At 43.8% G+C, this 24,828-nt stretch overlaps 1 protein-coding gene and 1 long non-coding RNA gene across 2 annotated transcripts; one reads left to right on the forward strand and one right to left on the reverse strand.

Annotated features, from left to right (window-relative positions):
* Positions 1-559: 559 nt before the first annotated feature.
* Positions 560-3,625, forward strand: LOC308579168. Its single transcript, XR_014004324.1, has 2 exons — positions 560-2,708; positions 2,805-3,625. It is a non-coding gene; the product is annotated as an uncharacterized lncRNA (long non-coding RNA).
* LOC308579167 (endothelin receptor type B-like) lies at positions 1,830-24,828 on the reverse strand. The gene is made up of 8 exons (XM_081179980.1): positions 24,597-24,828; positions 21,597-22,132; positions 13,707-13,819; positions 13,123-13,327; positions 11,741-11,890; positions 10,461-10,594; positions 6,650-6,758; positions 1,830-5,371 (listed from the first exon to the last, which is right to left on the reverse strand). The coding sequence occupies exons 2-8, from the start codon at positions 22,050-22,052 to the stop codon at positions 5,228-5,230; spliced, it is 1,311 nt and encodes a 436-aa protein (XP_081036106.1). The 5' UTR covers positions 22,053-22,132; positions 24,597-24,828; the 3' UTR covers positions 1,830-5,227.

Raw genomic sequence — 24,828 nt, forward strand, 5'->3', positions numbered from 1 at the left:
ATCAGCTGTGATAGTGAAAGCTTACTGCACAACAGGGTGCACATGCAATCTGTTGTGCAACAAAATTAACCCACAATCTGTTTATGATTTTTCTCATGAGACAATGTTCTGGACTTTGTATGGCAGCTTAAAACATGTTCAGATAAGCCCTGCAATTACCGTATTTTTCGCCCCATAGGGCGCACCGCCCCATAGGACGCACCTAGTTTTTTTTGGGGGGGGAATAAAGGGGAAAAAATTATTTTTCCCCCCAGGCACGGGGCTGGCGCAGGAGAAGCCCGAGCTTCCCCCAATCCCAGCCCCGAGAACAGCCTGCTATCCGCAAGTCTAGGGAGGCCAGCGGTAAGTCGCGCCGGTCTCCCCAGGCTTCGGAATGCAGGCAGCTCACCCCAAGACAGCAGGCAGCTCTGTGCAGCCATCGGGAGGCGGGTGCGACTTCGCGCCCCGCTCCGGATGGCTGCGCAGAGCTGCGCTCGCCCTGGGACTGCAGGGAGCTCTGCATTCGCCCCCTAGGACGCACACACATTTCCCCTTCATTTTTGGAGGGGAAAGAGTGTGTCCTATAGGGCGAAAAATACGGTACATGGTACGTGCTGAGCATACTTTCTCCTTCCCATGTCAGCCACTGGGGCTCATGGGATTGTCTGCACTATGTTTGCATTCTCCAGAGGCACACACGAGAGGGATGAATTAGATAGCAGTATGAAGTATTTAGTAGATTCCCAGGCCCATGTAACCATTAATAAGAATCCTTCTAAATCTTTCATATAGGGAAATATTTTATTCACACTAAGCTGGGAGAATGACAGGGGTATGAATGTCACCATTTGCCGTACAATTGTTCCTTCACCTACAAATTGACCAACATGGCCCTGGAAGTGGCTTGATGGTGTGCTTTGCTTATGCAGATGTTAGGTCAGGAAGCAAACTAGGTATTTCTGAATAACGCTCCTTCCTAGTTCAAGTTAGTATTTCACATTCACTTCTGCTGAGGAAGTGACTTCTTGGAAGACTGACAGAGTTAACGACTTGGCAAAACTGCAGCATGGTGACTTCCTCCCTGCAAGGGTTTTCTTTTTTGTGCAAAGGGATGCAGGATAATGACTTCAGGCTGAGTGCACAGTTGCTGGGAAGGGATGCGAAATCACCTAACTAGTGGTGGCTGTTGCTCATTGCAACTGGTTGGGTGGAAAGGAAGGAGCCCAACAGCAGGTGGAGCCAGAACCAACAGCAGGCAGATTTGACAATTTCTAGTTTCCTCCCCATCCTGCTGAATTTTGCAAGGGGAACACCAAGGCTAAGAAGGAGGAAGCACACAGCCAGAGCCACCCTCTGAACTGGCTGCAAGTAAGAAAGCAGGTTGAGTTTGTGAGGCAGTGATCTATTTGCCCTAATGGACCAGCCTCCACTCCCCACCTTCCAGATGTATTTCCCCCTCTTTGGGAGAGATGTATCTGAGGCAGTGCAACCCAGCACCCAGTTCTCTGACCCAACCAGCCAGCATTCCATGGCCACTTAGTATACACTCAGTATATTTGTGTTGAACACTCTGGGTGCTCCTGCCTCAGGTCCCCCAACCTCACATTCTGTACTTTTATAAAGCTTGGAGTTCCCGACATCTGTGGGAATCCTTGCAGAATGGGTGGTGCTGTTTTCAGCTAGTTATGCAAAAGCCCTTGCACCCAGCCATCACAAACAGAGAAATAGAATAAATTATATCCAAGCAATTAGGAAGTAGATGGCTTATAGTATGGATGGGGATGACTAAGGCCTTCTGCCATTACTACTAATGCTTGCAACTGCCAGTCAGCATATTGGCCAGAAAAAGGTTTGAGGCACAGTCAATGAAATTTTAATTGCAATTCAGCATAATATATATCACGGCTACATACACTACAGAATAAAGTCACAACCCAAAATTATGATACGTTCATTCTGTTGCAAAGAAATCCTTTTCAAAATACTTGGAAAAGGAGGCCCGGGTGTGGTGCTGATCACCAGCGCATGAGTTGATCACATTCACAAATGTAACAGTTTCAAATCTCATTGGTACCCTTGAACATCTACCTGATGCGAATGGAAACCAGTCATATTGTAGCAAATTACAGCTGCTTGTCATTCTTAAATCACAGCACTATCTTGTCTAGCAGAAGCTTAGGAATGTATCCAACGAAATCCTACTCGGAGTAGGCCAACTGAAATTACCGGAGCTAAATTAGCCGTGTCCATTAATTTCTGTGGGTCAGCTTCGCTGGATACAGCCCTTAAGAGTTTACTTGTACTGTGATTATATGAACTCATTATATATAACTCAGAAGCAAATCCCACTGAGTTAAATGTTAAGTGGGCATAGGACTGAAGACTTAATCTCGAATAGATTCTGTAACTGTTTCACAGTTACCTTATTGAAGTCCGAAAGCTTACATGGTTTTCTGTACAATATATAATATATACATGCATGAGAGATAAGCTACTGTCTACACAAACACACTCACATAGGTAAGCACTGAAACACCAGCAGGCTAGCAAAATGCAAAATAAAGAAGACTGAGCTATCTTCAGAGCCAAGCAGTCCAGGAGAAGAGGCGAAAAGAAGCTGATGAAACAAAATGACTATGGTGGATCACAAAAGCATTACAGTGGGAGAGGCATTCCCATTCCAATCTCATAGTTTGCTTTCTTGGTGGCTTCAGCTCACAAAAAGTGATGTCACATATGCAAAGCAGCATTCAACTAAGTTTTACTCAGAGTAGATCCACTGAAATGAATGGACATAATTAAATTACACGTTAATTTCAATAGAGCCACTCTGAGTAGAACATACAGTGTTACCTCTGAAGTTGAACAGAATCAGTTCCGGAAGTCCGTTTGACTTCCAAAACATTCAGAAACCGAGGTGCAGCTTCTGATTGGCTGCAGAAAGCTCCTGCAGCCAATTGGAAGCCCCATTGGATGTTCAGCTTCCAAAAATAGTTCTCAAACCAGAACAGTCACTGGTTTGCGGAGCTTGGGCGCCAAAACGTTTGAGAACTAAGCTGTTTGAAAACCAAGGTACGACTGTATTTGAATACCACCCATATTCTGGAAGTGATGACACAGTAGGTGGAGCACTGTTATTGTCCATGTGTTTATGATCTACTCCTGCCAGGAAACCTATGCCCCCACTGTGGAAGGACATGTGGATTCAGAATTGGCCTCCACAGTCACTTACAGACTCACTGTTAAAACCTTGTTTATGGAAGACAATCCTACTTGGCTAGAAGTGATTGCCAAAGAAGAAGAAGAATGTGAGGAACCTTTTTCAGCCTTAGGACCACATTCCATCTTGGCCAACCTTCCAAGGCCTACATGCCAGGAATGGGTGGGGCCAGAGACAAAAGTGGGTGGAGCAACAGATAATGATTGCAGTCAGCTATATTGGAATCAGAGGTTTTCTATACATGCAACTCTGTCTTCCATCGAAAAGGAAGTACAATAGTCCAAGGACACATTTTCTAACCTCAAGTTTGGTTCTCCCTATTTACATATCGGTTAGCATTAAAAAAAAATCTGCATGAAAATTCATCTGCATTTCAGTGTGAATTTCTGCTCATATACACATATTTGTAAGCAATCTTGCTTGATACACACATTTTTTTGCAAAGCATTTCCCATTAATGTAAGACATGTTTGTATGCTATTATCATGTTTATGGGTGTGTGTTAAATTAAATGTGGGTGAAAAACTGCTGCAAAATTTAGAGACTTGCTAATATTGTGAAGGAGGGCTGAGTTTCAGTTCACCTACTGTTTCAGAAAGTATGAATCAAGTAAGTTTGCCTGTAAATGCAAACGAAATCAAATTTCTCCCTCATCCCTACCTGCACATGTGCAAGATAGAAACCTGGGAGTGTAGGGATGACTAGGGGTGAAAGGGGGAAGTAGGAGAGGCACGAGCCATAGCAGGAAATCTACCACCACTTCACCCTAATCCATAGCCAAACAGTCTGCTCTGCTATGGAAAGGGATGGAAATAACTCTCAGTTTTAGTTCTTTCACTTTCTCATTTTCCTCATCTTAAGTTCAGTTTCCCACATTTATGCAGCAATTTGCAAAAATCTTTTCCCAAAGGATTCTCATGAAATTTCTTCAGTGTATTAGTGCCTAATAAACACATTTTTGCCTTCAGTTTTGACTAACACATGCATTTTTTATGTTATCTTCACCAATATATTCAATTTTTATGCACACTGCCCCCCTGATACATGCATTTTTGTAAACACTGTTTGGCTGCAAAACTGACTGGAGAATCTGGACACATGCAAATTCAGAAGGACAGCTGTGTTTTGGTTCTCATACTGCTTCAGATGTTGTGAATTTGATAGATTTGGCTTTAAACATGAATTGAATAAGATTTCTCTCCCTCCCATCCCTAGCTACAGATCTACCCACCCAGCTTTAGGCAAGAGGGAGCAGGGAATCTGCTATATTGTCCAGTTCCTTTCCAGAATTCTGTCACTTCCAGAACCACATCCATTCTGCTTTCCTGTTCTCCATGTCCTCCCTCTCTCCAACTGTGCCCTTATTTGATATCTAGGGAAAATTGGAACCTAATACATCAACTGCATCTTTGGGTGCAGAATCTTTTTCAGCTCAAGGGCCACATTCGCCATTAGGCAACCTTACAGGGCCACATGCAAATGGGCAGCAAAAGTGGGCATAACAATGAATTTGACTCTTACCTTTGAATAGTAGGCTACTTTCCAGCTATGCATGTTTCAAAGGTTTCACACACTCACCCCTACTCATCTCTCTCTCCATCCAGGCAGGTAAGGAGCGCAATCAAAGTTCATTCAGGGACTCATTCTCAGCAGGCAAAAGCTGCCAAGGAGGGTGCAAAGCAAGGCTGTTGGGGTGTGTAGCATGGGAGAGCATCAGCAACCAGCCAGAGAGGCCTGAATTTCCCCACCTCTAGACTATAAGCGCCTTTGGTCTGCTCCAACCTGCCATTTATTTTTATGAGGCATTCTGCTGTTCAGAAAGAGAGAAAGATTCATTAATTGGGTGGGGTTAAGGAAGCAATAAGGGGCTAAGGAACATCAGGTGAGCAAGATCTTTTCAAAGGGCTGGGTGGTGAAACTGCCAGTTCCTTCCAGAATAAAGCAGAGAAGTTGAAGGGGAACCACAAGGAAAATCAGGCTGGCCATCTCCATAGTCCTGGTGGACCCTTCTCTTCTTTACCCCCTTGTCTACGAAGAGCTGTACTTCAGGTGGGAGCTGCTCCGATCGAGGCCCAATTCTTGCCCGTTGGCTTTCCACTTCCCAACAGAGCCCTTGTCATCTGTTGGTGCAATGCCAAGAGCTGGTCTCTGGCACCAGCAACAAAGGCATGACTATGAGAAAGAAACCAGAGATGTTTAGGGCTTATGAAGAACCACCCTACACCACAGCCCTAGGAAGATGATAAACCTGCAGGGTATGGTGGCTAGAGTGTTGGACCAGGATCAAATAGCTGCTTAGCCATAAAGCTCAGTGGGTGATCTTGGGCCTGTCACTGTTTCCTTAGTCTAGCTTACCTCACAAGGTTGTTGTGAGGATAAAATGAGGAGTGGGAAAACCATAGATGCCAGCATGAGCTCTTTGGGAGGAGAAAAGGTTGGGCTGAAAATGTAATGAATAAATAAATAAATAAAGGCTCTACCAAGGTCCCCATCCGAGAGAGAGGCAGGGACAACACTACCAAGGGCAGGCCAAGATGAAGACAATATTGCATTCTGTGCTGTCCTTGAGATATTTTTTCAGGATGTTGAAAAAATTGCAAATCTGGCTTTTTGACCTTTGGACTCAATTAACATTGTGATAAGAAAACTGTGTGCCAGTTTCAGTCCTTTGGGTTCCTCTCACTCACTGCCTCTACTGCAACAGCACTTTGATATATTTCATCTGATTAATTGTGGTGCTTATTTGTTAAAAGGGTTATATATTATTTTATTGCGGATTTTATTGTTGATCATTGCCTTAGACATTTTTTTAATGGAAAGGCAGGTCATAAATGCAACAAACAAATAAAAATCCCAAGAGGTAACTTTAAGTGTCTTTGGGTAATGTTTACTTCTGATGATACTCGTTCTGCATGTGCAAATGTATTGAAGAACAAGAACAGGTGTGGGAACTTTTTTGCCCTCCAGATGTAACTGAATTACAACTCCTACCAGTCCCACCAAGCATGGTCAATGCCCAGGGACAACGGTCAATGACAGTGGTACAATGGGTCAGTGCGTCTGGCTGTTCATCAGAATTTTAGTGGTTTGAGCTCACCCAGAGATGGTTATGGGCAGGATTCCTGCAATGTAGGGGGTTGGAAAAGATGAACCTTAGGGTCCCATCCAACTCTACAGTTCTGTGAAATCTATGATGATGGCAGTTGTAGTTCAGCAACATCTGTTCATAATATTGTGCAGTATTTTGTTTTAATATTAATGTGTTTGGATCACAACCTGCCCTAGGGTGAAGGCTCAGTAATAAAATATAACAATAACAACAACGACATCTGCACTAGAGAGAGAGAGAATTAGCCCCAATAAAGTTTTCTCCTCCTCGTCCCGGTAACAACTTGGCTGGGGCACTTGGACATTTCCTCTGCACCTCCATAAGCACAATCCCAATCCTACCTGAAAGCAATTCTTAAACTTCCGGCTGACAAAATAGAGAGCCACAGGGTTGATGCAGGAGTTGAGCGAAGCCATATTGATGCCAAAGTAATCCATGACCAGAAGGAAGCTGGAGTGGAGAAGAGAATGGAGAGTCAGTGCTGTCAGAAGGGAGCATGATGGCAGCTGCATGTTTCAATCCTTTGACAATTCTTATGGCCACCATCATGCAAACTTTGTAGAAAGGGCTGTGGCTGACAGCACATGCTTCATATGTCAATGGTGTGAGATTCAACCCCCTGTTGTCACCTCTTAAGATTATCAGATAGCGGGTGCTTGTAATTACCTCTAGAGTTGGCAGTGCTGGATTAAATGGGCAAATAGTATGACTTTGTACAAAGGCAACTTCCTGTGCCCTGGGAGTCTCCAGAGTTCGGCAGTGGGTTCCCAGCAGAGGTGTGGGCCAGCATAAAGTACCGAGCAATGCCAACATTTGACACTGGTCTTGCCTGGAAATCTCAGTGATCAAAATAATAATAATAATAATAATAATTTATTATTTGTACCCCGCCCATCTGGCTGGGTTTCCCCAGCCACTCTGGGCGGCTTCCACAGAAACCAAAAAACACTAAAATATCATACATTAAAAGCTTCCCTGAATAGGGCCGCCTTAAGATGTCTTCTGAATGTCAGGTAGTTGTCCATCACCTTGACATCCAATGGGAGGGCATTCCACAGGGCGGGCGCCACCACCGAAAAGGCCCTCTGCCTGGTTCCCTGTAGCTTCGCTTCTCGTAATGAGGGAACCGCCAGAAGGCCCTCGGCGCTGGACCTCAGTGTCCGGGCAGAACGATGGGGGTGGAGACGCTCCTTCAGGTATACTGGGCCGAAGCCGTTTAGGGCTTTAAAGGTCAACACCAGCACTTTGAATTGTGCTCGGAAACGTACTGGGAGCCAATGTAGGTCTTTCAAGACCGGTGTTATGTGGTCTCGGCGGCCGCCCCCAGTCACCAGTCTAGCTGCCGCATTCTGGATTAGCTGTAGTTTCCGAGTCACCTTCAAAGGTAGCCCCACGTAGAGCGCATTGCAGTAGTCCAAGCGGGAGATAACTAGAGCATGCACCACTCTGGCCAGACAGTCCGCGGGGCAGGTAGGGTCTCAGCCTGCGTACCAGGTGGAGTTGGTAGACAGCTGCCCTGGATACAGAACTGACCTGCGCCTCCATGGACAGCTGTAAGTTCAAAATGACTCCCAGGCTACGCACCTGGTCCTTCAGGGGCACAGTTACCCTATTCAGGACCAGGGAGTCCTCCACACCAGCCCGCCCCCTGTCCCCCAAAAACAGTACTTCTGTCTTGTCAGGATTCAACTTCAATCCATTAGCCGCCATCCATCCTCCAACCGCCTCCAGGCACTCACACAGGACCTTCACCGCCTTCACTGGTTCTGATTTGAAAGAAAGGTAGAGCTGGGTATCATCTGCATATTGATGGACACCCAGTCCAAACCCCCTGATGATCTCTCCCAGCGGCTTCATATAGATGTTAAAAAGCATGGGGGAGAGGACGGAACCCTGAGGCACCCCACAAGTGAGAGCCCAGGGGTCTGAACACTCATCCCCCACCACCACTTTCTAGACACGGCCCAGGAGGAAGGAGCGAAACCACTGTATAACAGTGCCCCCAGCTCCCAACCCCTCTAGACGGTCCAGAAGGATGTTATGGTCGATTGTATCAAAGGCCGCTGAGAGATCCAGCAGAACTAGGAAACAACTCTCACCTTTGCCCCTAGCTCGCCGGAGATCATCAACCAGTGCGACCAAGGCAGTTTCAGTCCCATGATGAGGCCTGAACCCTGATTGGAAGGGATCCAAATGGTCCGCATCCTCCAGGCGTGCCTGGAGTTGTTCAGCAACCACACGCTCAATCACCTTGCCCAAGAATGGAAGATTTGAGACTGGGCGATAGTTGGCCATACTGGCCGGGTCTAAAGATGGTTTTTTAAGAAGCGGTTTAATGACCGCCTATTTCAGCGGGTCTGGGAATGTTCCCTCACAGAGGGAAGCATTCACCACCCCACAGAGCCCATCGCCCAGCCCTTCCCGGCTTGCTTTTATTAGCCAGGATGGGCAAGGATCAAGGAGACAGGTGGTTGGTTTCACGCGTCCAAGCAGCCTGTCCACATCCTCAGGGGTAACGGATTGAAAATGCATTATCAACAGCTCATGAGTAAGTCTGAAAGCCCTATATGTTGGAGGATCCCCTTATACCTCTTGCATTCCTTCACCCCTTACACCATATCACCATATGGACCACCCATACATCTTGCTTTTAGTTAAGAGTAATGTGGACAATACTGAGTTAGATGAACCAGTGGTCCAAATCAGTATGAAGTGGCTACCTGTATTTCTAACACTGGAAATGGCCTCTTTATTTTATTTTATTTTTTGCAATTAAATTTTTATTCAGTTTTCTTTTTACTAGTATTAATTACAACCATAATTACAGATAATTACAGATTAACAGTTTTTTAAACTTCCACCAGCACCTCCCTCAATCTTCCATTTTTCTTATTTTCCCGCATTTTCTATATAATATTGCCGATTTACCATTAACCTTTCACCTCTAATTCTGTCTTGCAATATACCTTAAAATATTACAAAGTCTCTTTAAAACCCACTAGCGTTGTTTGTTCATCACATATAGTTTCCAGATATTCCATAAACTTTCCCCAGTCCTTGATGAATTTTTGATCTTTCTGATATCTTATTCTTCCAGTCATTTTATCCAATTCTGCATAATCTATGAGTTTCATCCTCCATTCATTCAAAGTCGGTAATTCCTCTTGTCTCCACCTCTGGGCCATCAGTATTCTTGCTGCTGTGACAGTGTACTGAAACAGTTTATAATCCCGTCTTTTTATCTCTCTTCCTGTTATTCCTAACAGAAAGGCTTCTGGTCTCTTAACAAACGAATATTTAAGCATCCTTTTCAACTCACTATAAATCATTTCCCAGAACCCCTTCGCTTTCCTGCAATCCCACCACATATGAAAGAGAGTTCCTTCTTTTTCTTTGCATTTCCAGCACCTATTACATGTCTTGTACATTTTTGCCAATTTTACCGGTGTAATATACCACCTGTATACCATCTTCATTATGTTTTCCTTTAGTGCCGTACATGCAGTAAATTTCATGTTTTCATTCCATACCTTTTCCCAATCCTCCAACTGTATATTATAACCGAAGTCTTTGGCCCACTTAATCATGACCGACTTTATCTCCTCATCTTTTGTTTGCCATTCCAAAAGTATTTTATACATTTTTGAAATTATCTTAGAATCATTATCAATTATTTCTGATTGAAATTTAGACACTTTTTCTGTATAGCCCCTCTCTTTAAGATCTTTATTAAACATTGCATTTGCCTGAAAATAGTGCAGCCAATCATAGACATGCTCCTTAACTTGTTCGTATGGCTTCAATTTCCATTTCTCCCCCTCTTTCATTACCAACTCACTCCAATTTGGCCTCATGTTAATATTCTTTACCGACATTACCTCTAATGGTGACAACCAGTGTGGGACTTTAAATTCCAAAATATTTTTTGTTGATCATTGCCTTAGAAATTTTTTTAATGGAAAGGCAGGTCATAAATGCAACAAACAAATAAAAATCCCAAGAGGTAACTTTAAATGTCTTTGGGTAATGTCTACGGCCATACTACCCTGAACACGCCCGATCTCATCGGAAAAGGCCTCTTTAATCTCAGGGAGGGTAGAGATCTCTTCCACCACCAAGAAGAAAATAAGGAGCTTCTGATATTGAGCTTACCTAAGCAGTTCACACCTATCAGCATCTTGTTGACTATAAATGGTCTTCTTAAGGATCCTGCTGAGATGGAGAGGTAGCCAGCAGAGGGCGAATATCACCACAAGGCAGAACACTGTCTTGGCTACTTCCCGGCGCTGGAATACCAGCAGTCCAGTCATTGAAGTTAATGAATGAAGAAGCAACAAAAGGCAAAGATGACATGAGCATGTGTATAACATGGTAAAGACATCAATAAATACCATCAACCATATTCTTCACACCCAAGCCCTGTCTTTTCCTGTCTTTCTGCTCCCCACTGCTGTTTCACACCCTGGTTTCTCTGTTGTTCATCCTGCACTACTATGAGCTGAAAGTTCAGCTATTTGCTGAGTGATGTACAGAAGCAGAGACCAAGGAGTTGCTTTACTATGTTACTGTGCCCACAAATGCAGGACTTCGGACAGTTCCAGTGAGTAATAATAATAATAGTTATAATAATAATAATAGTCCAGCCTGAAGTCTGAACTGACTCTTCCAGAACACAAGAAGCTGTGATGGAATCTCTTTCTGAAATTATTTTTTTTAATTGCATTTATGAACCACATTTTTCTCCAAGAAGCTCAAGGTGGCATGCACAGATCCCCACCTCCTCTCTTAATCTCCACAACAACCTCATGAAAGCTAAGGAACTCTCTAACCACTGCATGATGTTAGCACTTCAGATGACTACCATATTCTGGTATTAGGGAATATTCAGAACACCCTCAGAGTCCTGCATGCCAGGAATGGAAGAAAGGGAAGGATGTTCATATTTCACCAGTTGCATGAGGGAGACAGGCTGTCCAACCAGAAAGCCCACCTCTGTATCAGAGCATACTTCTAAAATTCAGAGGACAGGCCACTATTCATTCAGATGTTCATTCCATGGCATCTCCAGCTGTGGCTCTCCACCCCAGATACAGGCAATGAGCACAGACGATGGGCAGCGGAGCCCAAACATGGCCATAGAGTCACAGGCTCCCTACTGCAATGAAAGAGATTTCAGTTAGCAGGCCATCTTCTGGGCACCTTGCACTCAGTTCCTGCTAGTGAGCTTCCCATAGGCACCTGGTTGACCCATGGGACAACACCAGTTTGGCCTTTGGCCTGATCTACCACAGCTCTTCTTATTTTCTTATGAAAGCCACTGCCAGACAGAGCAGGCAAAGCCTGGCCATGTGGGCTGGTGGCCTGACGTCATTCCTTGCATCTAAGCCAAGGAACAGGGTTTGTTCCCTTGAGCCTTGGTTGGGGGACCTCACCCGTTTCATGTGGTCGTTGAGTGCTATTCTCATGCCATTCCTCTTGCTCAGCATCTCACATGACATGAGGGAATAGAAGACGCCAGTGCAGGCCAGAGGCAGGCAGAAGTAGAAGCCAAAAAGCCACCAATCTTTCACATCCTTGTAGAACTGCAGATGGAAGGGAAGGAAGGTATGAAAGCAGCTGCCTCTCCAAGGGAGTTGTTAGCTGTTGTGTGGAGGGTGGGATTGCCTGGGGGACATTTGTCCCTATACCACCTGTGGAACACATGAAGACCAGAGATGGACTGAGCCTTTGATTCCAACATGTTCTGGTTTCACTGGCATTCAGTTACTCAGCTGTTCCATTCCCTCCCCTCCCATGATGTGCCATTGCATCCCATTGGATATCAATGGGTACTAACTATGATGACTATACTCTGCCTCCAATGTCAGAGGCAGTAATGCTTCTGAATACTAGTTGCTAGGAGCTGCAGGAGGGGAGGGTGAGTTGTGCTCAGGTTCTGCTTTCGGGCATCTCTTGCGCATTTGGCTGGCCACTGTGAGAAAAGGAGGCTGGACCAAATGGGGTTCCTTTGGCCTGATTTCTCCAAGAAATCAAGTGCTATTCATATGTTCTTATGATACGTTAACTGCATGCTATTCTGCCCTGCTCCAACTCATTGTACGCATTGTATGCATTCCTTTGGATCCGACTCCAAGAGGCCACAGCGCTATACCTGCCATGAGCAGCCCAGGAAAAAGCAAATGGAATCATCTCATTGTATGCATTTGGGGCACACTTTTAACATAAGAATACACACTTTGATTCAGTTTGCATTTAATGGCAAATTTACACAAGTCACATTTTCCGAAGCAATATGCAAACCAAAACACAGCCATTGTTCAAATTTCCCAATGGTCCAAATTTTAGGAATGCGGTTCTCCATCCAAACAATGCGTAAAATAATAAATAAATGCATAAACTAAAGTGTGCATGTAAAGGTACACATTTCTGAAAATAGCATACAAAAATGCAGCTCTGTGCCTGCCATGATCAGCCCAGGAAAAAACCAAACCAGAATCATGGAATCATAGGGTTGTAGAGTTGGAAGGGCCCACAAGGGTAATCTAATCCAACCTCAACCCCCCGCCCCCGATATACAACAATATTTATATTAGGGAAAATTGCATATAAAAATGTATAAACAAGGGGGAAATTGCACCAAAAAAAGCTGGTGAATTTCTATGAGAACTGTTTTACAAAATAAGAATTCACAAGCTGATGCGCAAATGTGGGGAGCTGAATTTAAAATAGGGGAAATGAGAAGCCGTAATTGACAGTCTGGCCCATCCCTTCCCTTGGTTGTTCAAATCATCTGGCTGAACAAGAGAGAACATACCGTCATGAAGCTGGATTTCTGTTCAGCGGCCAGCATGCAGACCCAGTGCGTCTGTTCACGGTAATTCAGTTCCACCAAGTCAAAAGCAATGGCTTCAGGGACAGCTAGGATGATCGCCACTGCCCAGATTAGGGTCACCTCAACAGCCTTCCACATGGGGATGCCAATCCCTTGGATCCGGCTCCAAGAGGCCACAGCTCTATACCTGCCATGTGCAGCCCAGGAAAAAGCAAATGGAATCATGGAATCATAGAACTGTAGAGTTGGGAGGGACCAGAAGAGTCATCTAGTCCAACCTCCCTGCTGCACACATATTTTGCTCACATCTGAAAACTCCCACACAATGCATGGAGAAAATACAGCAGGGGAGTTGAAGGTGGAAGTTTCAGCCCAGCAACATCTGCAGGACCACATTCCTCCTCTAAAGACAGTGTAGCTCCACCGGGCTGAAAAGATTATCCACCACAGTGTTCAGGGAAGACTGAAGAGGGTCAATGAATTGTATAGGTAGGGCTGGCTAAGTGAATGGCTGAATGGACCTAATTAACCAGGCTTGACAGGAGGCAACAAAGGTGGTCTGTTACCTGTCTATGCTGAGAGCACAGAGGCTGAGGACTGTGATGCCAACGGAGGCCTTCTGAATGAATGGCACCAATTTGCACACCTGCACACCAAAAGGCCAGTCTTCTGCAAGCAGCTGAAAGAGGGGAAACACATCATTAGCATGCCATCTCAGCGGAGAACTGGATTCCTATAACTTTGAACTCATTTCTTTGCATGTGTAGGGGTATCAGGCAAACCTATACACCAGCCTTTGACAATTTGGTGCCCACCCCGGCTTTCTGGTTGCCAGGAGTACTTTTTAATATTCAGAAATGTTCCTTGGTTGTAGTCTACAGTCCCATTCTGAACTTTCACCATTGTATCACCTCTTTCTGTTGTGTAGGTGTTCTAGGCTGAATTGATGCCCATCCATTCAAAGCTAGCCAACAACAAAATGCTACACAAAAATGCTAAACATCCCCTCGCCCTAGTAGCAAACATGGAGGGACTCAGTGGTGCAGCAACTGCTCTGTACAAGATCACTTTAATGAACATATAAAAATGCCTCATATAGAGTCAGACAATTGGTTTATCTAGTTTAGAGATGGGGAATCTGTGGCCCTCCAGATATTTCTTCATTGCAGCTTCTAGTGTGCCTGACCATTGGCTGCTATAGATCTGGCTGATGGGATTCAGAGCCCAATCACATCTGAAGTGCCACAGGCAGTAGTGAATGGGGGGAGGACTGTGGAGGACCAGTCACAATGGGCATCAGTCACTACTGAGCCCAACTAGTAAGGTAAAGGTAAAAGGAAAAGGACCCCTGGACAGTTAAGTCCAGGCAAAGGTGACTATGGGGTTGCGGCGCTCATCTCACTTTCAGGCTGAGGGAGCCGGTGTTTGTCCACAGACAGCTTTCTGGGTCATGTGGCCAGCATAACTAAACCACTTCTGGTGCAACAGGATACCGTGACGGAAGCCAGAGCGCATGGAAATGCCATTTACCTTCCCGCCACAGAGGTACCTATTTATCTACTTGCACTGGCATGCTTTCGAACTTCTAGGTTGGCAGGAGCTGGGACAGAGCAACGGGAGCTCACTCCGCTGTGGGGATTCAAACCGCGACCTTCCAATCAGCAAGCCCAAGAGGCTCAGTGGTTTAGACCACAGCGCCACCTGCATCCCTATGAGTCCCTATGAGTCTAACAATACCATTCTGGCTATGTGTAGCCTCTTCCCTAGAAAAAAATAAATCTGCAAGTTCTTGTATGAAATGCAAGTGTTCTGCTCATGGAACAAATATGTAAAATATCAGTCAGATGTATTTTGAAGAATGTCAGCTGAAAAGCAGAAAATAATTTCTGATCATTAGATGAATGAACTTTGGAAACAAAATAGTTATAAAGGTAAAACATCTCAGTTTTGAAAACTGTTAGAAGAATTTATGAAAGCTCTCCTTACATGTTCAGAAATGATTTGCTGGCTGAGGAAGTTCCTCTTTCCTTTTTTAAAAAGCTCTTAAATCAGTGAATCAGCTGTCTTGGAAATCTGATTACCAGACTGGTTTACTTTGAATTAGACTGGAAAGTTTTGTTTCAGTTCACGCTAAATATTGGATTACACGGATACGGTAAATAATAAAATGTGGATTAATGAAATAAATTGCATAACAGTTAGGATATCCATTCAACAACCAGAATGAGATTTCCTCTTTGTGTTAGGTCCTGAACAACTTGTCCGGTTTATAGAACAGTTGTCATACATAGCCTATTAAGACTTTGAGCTTTGGTGCAGGAATGAACTTCCATGAGTAACTCAGCTTGAAGTTCTAAGCCATGGGAAACAGCTAAAATTAGCCATTCTTGGACTATAGGTGATAGCCAACATTAGTCACAGAGTAGACCCACTGAAATAAATGGACCTCAGTCCATTTCAATGGGTCTAATGGGTATGACAGGCTCCATCTGCACCATACATTTAAAGGGCTAAGATACTATTTCAGCAGTCATTGTTTCCCACCCCCTAAGCATCCTGGGAATTGTAGTTTATTAAGGGCAAAGAGAGCTGTTACAGGACCCCCTGTTCCCCTCCCAGAACTACAATTCCCAGTGGTTTAACAACCAATCCTGTTCTCTAGGACACTCTGGGAACTGCAGGCTTCTGCGGAGAATGGGTTCTCCCAACAGCTCTCAGCACTACACTTCCCAGGATGCTTTGGAGGGAAGCTATGGCTGTTTAAATTTGCATGATGCTGCTTTATATGTTTAGTGCAGATCGGACCATAATAATAATAATAATAATAATAATAATAATAATAATAATAATAATAAACCTGTTAAATTGTGGGTGAACATATCAGACAACATAGTGATTATTCAAACAGCTCTTGTTTATTCACAGGTCCAGAACAGAACTGGACTGAAGGGTTCAGCCAACCTGCTTATATAGAGCTCCACTACAAAGCAACAGTAACAACTTTCTGTAACTATCCAATCACTGAACGTCACTTTCAATTCCTTATTTGCATATGTGGATCTGAGTGAAAACTATCTACAGTATCCCCCTGCTGGCCCAGGATGAGAACTTCAGTACATAACAAAACCCTTCCTGCATATGGAAAGCTAATATGTCAAGGCAGGGAAAGGGATCTGCTGATCTTTATCCTTGAGATGTTAGTTTTTGGTGTGCATGGCACTTCGGAAAGCTTTCAGACATTCATTCCCACCCATTCACCCCTTATTTCACCCCTTAGAGATAGAAATGGTAGCAGTCATGAATTGATTTAGCCTTTAGACTGCTCCAGAAAAAAATTGCATGAGGGCTAGAAAAACAAACAATTCATTTGCTTATCTTCTGGGTACAGGGAGGAGGTGTCAGCATTTTCATCCCTCCCATTGCAAGGATCACCAGGTCATGTTTGTTTTACTTTCTGTCTGAGAGAAAGGAGGGGACAGAAGCTACTCTTCCAGATTTCCATCCCTAGCACTGTGTGTCTTTTTCTTTGACCTGTCTAGAGACAAGATGGCAGTATGAGAGAGCTGTTTCTCTCATACATGTGTGTTCTTTTATTTGTTTAATTAGAAGAAACATATTAGATATGCAACAAAACCTCCACAGCTTTGCTCCCGTTACTCTGCTGTGTTTTAGGTGCTCACATGAGCAAATGCGAGTCCACTGCACCAGGACCTATTCCTCGGGAATGCTGTGTTGATGTTCCTACGTTCCTGTGATCGGAAGGTCAGAGAAGGTGCTCCTGATACCCAGCCTATGCAGGCACTGAAGACGTGGGCTGTACATGGGTGTACAGAAAGGAGGCAGACTCTGGTTGCTTGCAAGACAGGGGCTTTGAGTAGCAGCAGGAGCTTAGGGGCAAGGTGCATGCTTTGCACGAGGAAGGCATTAACTTCAATCTCCATTATCTCCTAGCAAAGCCGGAAAAGACTCCCACCTGAAACAGAGTAAGCTGCCTTATACCAAGTCAGGCAGTTAGCCCATCCTGTTCAATATTGTTTAAACTGACTGTCAGTACTGCAGGGTTTCGGGCTGGAGTCTTTCCCAGCGCTATGTGCAGAGGCTGAGGATTGTACCTGGAGACTTCTGCATGCAGAGCAGATGCTCTGCTACTGAAATATGTCCATTTCCCATCTGAAACCATGGAGAGTGTTATGTACTGAGTTGAATAGAATCCAAAATGCAGCAGTCTGATTGGTCCTAGAACAATAGGATTCAGAATGCAGCAGTCTGATTGGTCCTAGAACAATAGGATCCAGAATGCAGCAATCTGATTGGTCCACAGGAGCCACCCAATCCAGCTCCAGGTGGAAGTGAATCCACAACCTGATTGGCCTACAGGAGAATCCTGGAATTAGCCAATCACGTGGGGCCCATTGTGTAAATAATGTATATAAAGCAGACATTCTGGGGGAACTTCCATTCCTCCTCACCACTATGAGCTGAATAAAGAGCATGAAATCCACTCTCGACTCCGAGTATATTTCAGATAGCTAATGCTCATCTTGGAGGGGTCACATAGCACACTTGGCACCACTGAATCTCAGCAGTGGATCTATGGGAGTGGTCAGTGGTCAGTAAAATTATGACCATGACCACCACCACTATTTTCAAATGGAGAAAAATTAGGGCTGGCTTGAGGGCACAAAGACCTTGTGTCATCACAGCGGGCTACTTCTCAGAGTGGGCAGTAAATGCATATTTTTTTAAAAAAATTAATTAAAAATATTTTTGAATTTTTAAAATTGCTATTTTTTTATTTAAAAAATGGACACATGCCACAAAACCCCTCTGGCAGCACAGTATCACAGCAGGGGGCCTATGGAAGCAGCCTCTAAAAATCGTTATTTTAAAAAATAATAAATAAATAAATAAAATGGGGCCAAGCCTGGGGGGCATAAAAAACTTTTGGCATCATGGCATCACAACAGTGATCCATAAAAACAATAGAATTAATTGTTAGTGAAAATAGTATACAAAATGCATTATGGGGTTTTTTTTTTGGGGGGGGAGTGTATTTTAGGAGAAACGCTGATGAATTTCCTTGAAGATTGTTCTTTTAAAAATACAGTGGTACCTCGGGTTAAGTACTTAATTCGTTCCGGAGGTCCGTTCTTAACCTGCTGTTGCACGATTTCTGTTCTCATCCTGAAGCAAAGTTCTTAACCCGGGGTACTATTTCTGGGTTAGCGGAGTCTGTAACCTGAAGCGTATGTAACCTGAAGCGAATGTAACCCAAGGTACCACTGTAAATAAATTGCAGACTGATGAAGAAATGCATCTGAACTGAATTTAAAACTGGAAAACTGAAAAAGTAAGAAACAGAGAGAAAGTGAAAAAGACTTACTTATCCCTAGGCTGCATAAAAAATGCAGAACTAAGTCAGAACACTTACTTCCTGTGATCTGGACACTACGCTTCAGTTAATTCAATCTACAATTGCATTCATGATTGCTGCTTCTATTTTGTATACAGTGGTACCTCAGGTTACAGATGCTTCAGGTTACAGACTCCGCTAACCCAGAAATAGTACCTCGGGTTAAGAACTTTGCTTCAGTGTGAGAACAGAAATTGTGGGGTGGCAGCACGGCGGCAGCGGGAGGCCCCATTAGCTAAAGTGGTAACTCAGGTTAAGAACAGTTTCAGGTTAAGAACGGGCCTCTGGAATGAATTAAGTTCTTAACCTGAGGTACCACTGTATTGTGAACTGCTTCCATCTCCTTCATGGGAAATTGGCAGAGAAATTAAAGATCTAACTTAATCTCATCTTTTCTCTTTCATAAAACCACTCCTTTCTTCTTTAACATAGGGAAGATTTTGTTCAACTTTCTGTTCCTTCTCTCTGTCAGTCAAGGGATGTACAAAGATCTCTGCATCTAGAAATAGAGAGGAGGGCAGTTCTTGGGAAGGCCCATAGCTCAGTGGTGACAGTATCTGCCTTGCAAGCAGAAGGTCGCAGGTTCAATCCCTGACATCTCCATGCAGGGTTGGGAGAGACTCCTGCCTGAACCCCTGGAAAGATCCTGCCAGTCATTGTAGACAACACTAAGCAAGATGAACCAAAGGTCAGATTGTATAAGCTGTTGCTGCTGTACCAATTTCAGAGAAGGCAAGCAGGAGTAGCAGCCCTTTCAAAAAAAGTCCCCATGAAGGAGACCCTACACTCACATGCCATGTGTCCACAACTGTTCTGGCTCCTCACCAAGGCACCTCCTGATTAATTGTAATCAGGAGGTGCCTTGGCTAACATCCAAAACAACTTGAAATAACCAAGTCAGCCTGCACAAACAGTTACATCTCACATAAATATTTTGCACTGGAGGCTTCCCAGCTGAGTACATGCGAAAGCCGAGTTTTGCTGCTTCTCTGACATATGACCAACTTCTGGCTCTCAGATGCAAAACAGTAGCTTGATTGTGTCCTCAGCTGCAGGGCTAAGAAAGGAGTTCAAAGAGGGATGCTTCTGCTTGGAAATAAACACCAAGCTTTCCTAAAATGCTTCTGAACCGCCCATCTCTGCACCATGGTGTAGTGGGGAATTTTGAATTCTGGACTGGGGTTTCCTAAACTTGTGTCTCCAGCTGTTTGTGGACTACAATTCCCACCATCCCTAGCCAGCAGGATGAGTAGCCAGGGATGATGGGATTTGTAGTCCAAAAACAGCTGGAGACCCAAGTTTGGGAAGCCCTGCTCTGGACTTATTGGTCATATTAGGGGGTGGGGCAAGGAAAGTCCTCTTTAAATGGCAATGTGTACATGACTTCACTTATCTGTTAATGGTCACTCTATACCATTTCAGAGAAAAGGGGAGTTATCCAGTGTCTAAATGTTCCCCCAAATAAATTACTCTCAAAACAGAAAAAAAACTGCTGTGCTTGTGTCTTCCCCAACATGCGGCAAGCACTTATAGCTCATAAGAAAAGAGGACACAAATTTACATAATATGAGGGTATAGATGGGCATATCTTCCAATTTTGGTTTCTCTCAGTTTGTTTTTCCAATCGTATCTGCAGTTCTCCAAATTTCCACATACGTTTCTTATGGGGGGGGGGAGTCATGAAAATTCATCAGCATTTCAGTGCAAATTTCTGATTAGCATACACATTTTTTACAATGTTCTCAAATATATTTTTTTAAAAAATGTTATTTTCCACAACATGTGCTTTTTCATGCATGCTTTATTCTAGTACTGTATATGCATTCTTAGACACACTGTTGGACTAGGGAACAGCACTGCTAAATCTGGAGCATTCCTAAGGATGTCTGTGTTACAGTTTCAGAAAGTGTTAATTAGGTAGGTTCACCTTAAAAAGTGAGCCAAATCGGATTTCTTCCCTATTCCTCATGTTACCCAAAAGAGAAGCATCTTTTGAGTGTTGCATGCTACCCCTAATATGGTGTTCTAATAACCCTCACAATTAGGTCACGTAGAGTGGGGATGAGTGTGCTTGCTCTGGCCCTTGCACCAACTGTGATTCATGATCAGGGGGGCAAACATATGTAGCAGACAACCTGTTCTGCTCATGGAGGATTTCCTTGTGCAACCTAGAACACCATGAGATCCAGGTTTTTGAATCTGCATGGGGACCCTCAGGAACAGAAAAGTTTTCCTATATCAGAAGTTATCCTCTCTACGTGGGGCTACCTTTGAAGGTGACCCGGAAACTACAATTAATCCAGAATGCGGCAGCTAGACTGGTGACTGGGAGTAGCTGCCGAGACCATATTACACCAGTCCTGGAAGACCAACATTGACTCCCAGTAGGTTTCCAAGCACAATTTAAAGTGTTGGTGCTGACCTTTAAAGCACTAAATGGCCTCGGCCCAGTATACCTGAAGAAGTGTCTCCACCCCCATCGTTCAGCCCAGACACTGAGGTCCAGCGCCGAGGGCCTTCTGGTGGTTCCCTCACTGCAAGGAGGGAAGCAGAGGGCCTTCTCAGTAGTGGCACCTGCCCTGTGGAATGCCCTCCCACCAGATGTCAAGGAAATAAACAACTATATGACTTTTAGAACTCATCTGAAGACAGCCCTATTTAGGGAAGTTTTTAATGTTTGATGTTTTATTGTTTTTAATATCTACCCAGAGTGGCTGGGAAGGCCTGGCCTGGGTATAAGTAATGAATTATTATTATTATTATTATTATTATTATTATTATTATTATTATTATTATTATTATTATTCCAAGTTGTGGAGGCTAACAAGAATGGGAATAATGGGCCTCATCTCCCACTCACCCTCCTTGCACAAGGAATTGGAATGCCTGGATAGGTCCCATCTTCAACCTAGTATATATGGCAGTCACCTAACTCGTGATCACTGTTTATTGCTGAAGAGTCTTGATTCCCCAGGCACTGCGTTGCAGTGATGTAATAAGTGCTTTCTTCCTCTTTCCCCACCCTGACCAAGAGGGGCCTTACCTTATATACATTGATGGGCAAGGCAATGAGAATGTAGAGCAGATCCCCAAGAGCCAGGCTAGCAATGAGGACGTTAGGCCCATTCCTCATGCATTTGTTCTTGTAGATGATCCTCAGGAGGGTGGAATTCCCAATGATGCCCACAATGAAGATCGTGCAAGACACAAACGTGTTAATGTACTTGAAGGCCTGTCGGATTTCTGTTGGCTTAGCACACATGACTGACAGCTGTGGGCCCTCTGTGATGGCATCTCCAATAAGGTTGCCTGAATGGTTGGCGGTGGCTCTGGAGTTTGTAAGTATTCCAGGCTGAATGAGACTGTAAGCTTTATCTTGATCCAGAACCTCAAAGGGGATGGGGGTATTCCTGAAGCTCATGGCTGTCTGACTGGAGACTCTCAGGATGAGGCAGGCCAGGCAATAGGTCAGAACAGGTAAAGCAGAAAATTTGCCCATTGCGATGGAAACCTTAAAGCTTAGCCAAAGTTTTGAGTCTGTTGGTGGGACCTGGAGCTAAAGATCTTTCCTGATCTTGCCTGTGGAAGGAAGATAAGGATGAGTTCTCTGAGTTACAGGAGAGGAGAGAAACAGTGATATTGAACAGTTACTCTGCATGAATTTCCCTGGGACTGATTATTGTTCATATAGGGCTGGGATACAGATCATATTATTGTTCATATAGGGCTGTGTCCTTCCAGATGTTCATAAAATCATAGAATTGTAGAGCTGGAAGGAACCAAGAGGTTCAACTAGTCCAACCCCCTGCAATGCAGAAATCTTCCACCCAATGTGGCATTCAAACCCATGACTCTAAGATTAAGAGTCTCATGCTCTATCATCTGAGTTATTTATTCATCACCGTTTGACTCCAAGTGCCATCAGCCCCAGTCAGTATGGCTGATGGTCAGGAGTGATGGGAGTTGTAGCCCAACCAAACCTCGGAGAGTCATATGTTCCCCATCCCTGCTTTAGGGTGTGACAAAGACTTCGGGAACTGGAAGAGACAAAAATTCTGTATCCTATTTGTGGGTACCATGTGGGTACACAAACCAAAAAAGAAAAAAAAGAAAAAGAGGTCTCTCTCTCTCTCTCTCTCTCTCTCTCTCTCTCTCTCTCTGACTTACTGAAGTTTCAGGTGTCTTTGGCATAGAAGAGACTGTGCATCTGCATAAATCTACAAGGGTAATTTTCAGTTCACTGAAACTGCCTGTAATTTATTTATTTAAATATTTTATAAACCACTTAATTGCAATCATTTCTAAGTGGTGTATAAGAAGTTCCTTGGAAAGAAAATGAAAAGTGTGCTAAAACTATGAAATCAAAGTTCAGTTAAAATGTCTGTTGGACAACCAGTGACCAGTTTTTTATTTATTTATTAATCTTCAGTCCATCTAGGCCAGGGGTTAGCAAACTTTTTCAGCAGGGGGCCGGTCCACTGTCCCTCAGACCTTGTGGGGGGCCGGACTATATTTTGGAGGGGAAAAAATATTAACGAATTCCTATGCCCCACAAATAATCCAAAGATGCATTTTAAATAAAAGGACACATTCTACTCATGTAAAAACACGCTGAATCCTGGACCGTCCGCGGGCCAGATTTAGAAGGCAATTGGGCCAGATCTGGCCCCTGGGCCTTAGTTTGCCTACCCATGATCTAGGCATTGCCCATACAGGCTGGCAGCATCTCTCCATGGTTCCAAGCTGAGAACATTCCCAGCCCTACTTAAAGACACTGGGGACCTTCTGCATACAAAGCAGATGCTCTGCTACTGAACTATGGTCCTCCCTGTTGACAGGATCACTGATGCTTGGGATTGAACCTGCGGTGCTGCTCATGCTGTGAGTTACTGCTCCTTGCCATGTATGTATGTATGTACCGGTATGTATGTATACATTGAACAGGGATGCATACCATATTTTTCCTACAAAAGTGCTGCTAGGAATGTACAAATCTGCCATTTTTTGTTCCTCTTAGTCTTTTAATTTTCTAATATTCAGCACAGTACGATTTGCTGCATTTCCACAACATACATACATACATATATTGAATATAATATGGTTTTGAATTTCTCTCTCTCTCTCCCTCATCCCCTCTCCCTCACACACTCCCCCAATATAGGTTTTCTTGCACACATTTTCTTTTGTGAGATAACTGCATCACAAAAATTGGAGGAGTATATATTTTGAAGGATAGCTATGCTGCGGTTTGCATTTTATATTGGAAAGTGAAAAATTGAAAATCTTGCATTAAAATGAGAACTGAACGAATTTCTCCACCATTCCCAATTCACACAGAACCCCCATTCATTTTTAAAGCATATTCCCCCCCCCCCCCAATTACAGATGGTTTCGTTCAGCCACCAGAAAAGACACACTATCAAACTCCATCCATAATTAGGACTGGAGAATGTATCAATTTCAGTTTCCCATCCCACTCCCCCCCCTCCGCATTGCCGTATCAGTTTGTGAATTTGTTCATTCAAGTCCTCATGGAAATTCATCAGCATTTGGGTGCAAATTTCTCCTCCTATACACATTTTTGTATGCAATTTAACCTAATATTGTTATTATTGCAAAGCAGTTTCCCTAACTGAAGTACTTTCATGACTATATACATTTTAATGAAAACTTTACCATCTTGGTACACATTACTTGGATGGATAACTGCACTGCAAAATTCAGAGAAGTGTAAATTTTGAAGGATGGTAGTGTTTCGGTTCATGTATTGTTTGGGAAAGATTCACCTTTAATTGCAAATTGAATCATATTTCTCCTCCATCCCAAGCCACAATATTAGATATTTGTAAAGGATAGGACACTTAAAATATATTGTTGTTGTTGTTTAGTTGTTTAGTCGTGTCCGACTCTTCGTGACCCCATGGACTAGAGCACGCCAGGCACTCCTGTCTTCCACTTAAAATATATACAGCCTGTTAAAAAAGAATATCCTGCAGGCATAACAACCCTAAGATAGTTATCTGCCCTAAAGATATTCAGTTACCTTCCCAGTCCTTTTGAAGGAGGAAGCCCTCTGTGTTGGTTGCATTGACACCAAGGATCCCTTTCACCACGGAGAGTTATCCAACAAAGTGAGCTGGGTGGTTTTGGAAATCAGAGGAGTTTGGATCTAGCCATTTCCCAAAACTGATGCAATGAAGATGCTGCTCAGCTGTGATGTATGCCCTCCTAAGAGTTTGATGAAAAGTTTCAAAAAAGGAATGGGCTGTAATTAT

This window comes from Podarcis bocagei (genome assembly GCF_964188305.1).
Source record: "Podarcis bocagei genome assembly, chromosome: Z".
Lineage (NCBI taxonomy): Eukaryota > Metazoa > Chordata > Lepidosauria > Squamata > Lacertidae > Podarcis > Podarcis bocagei.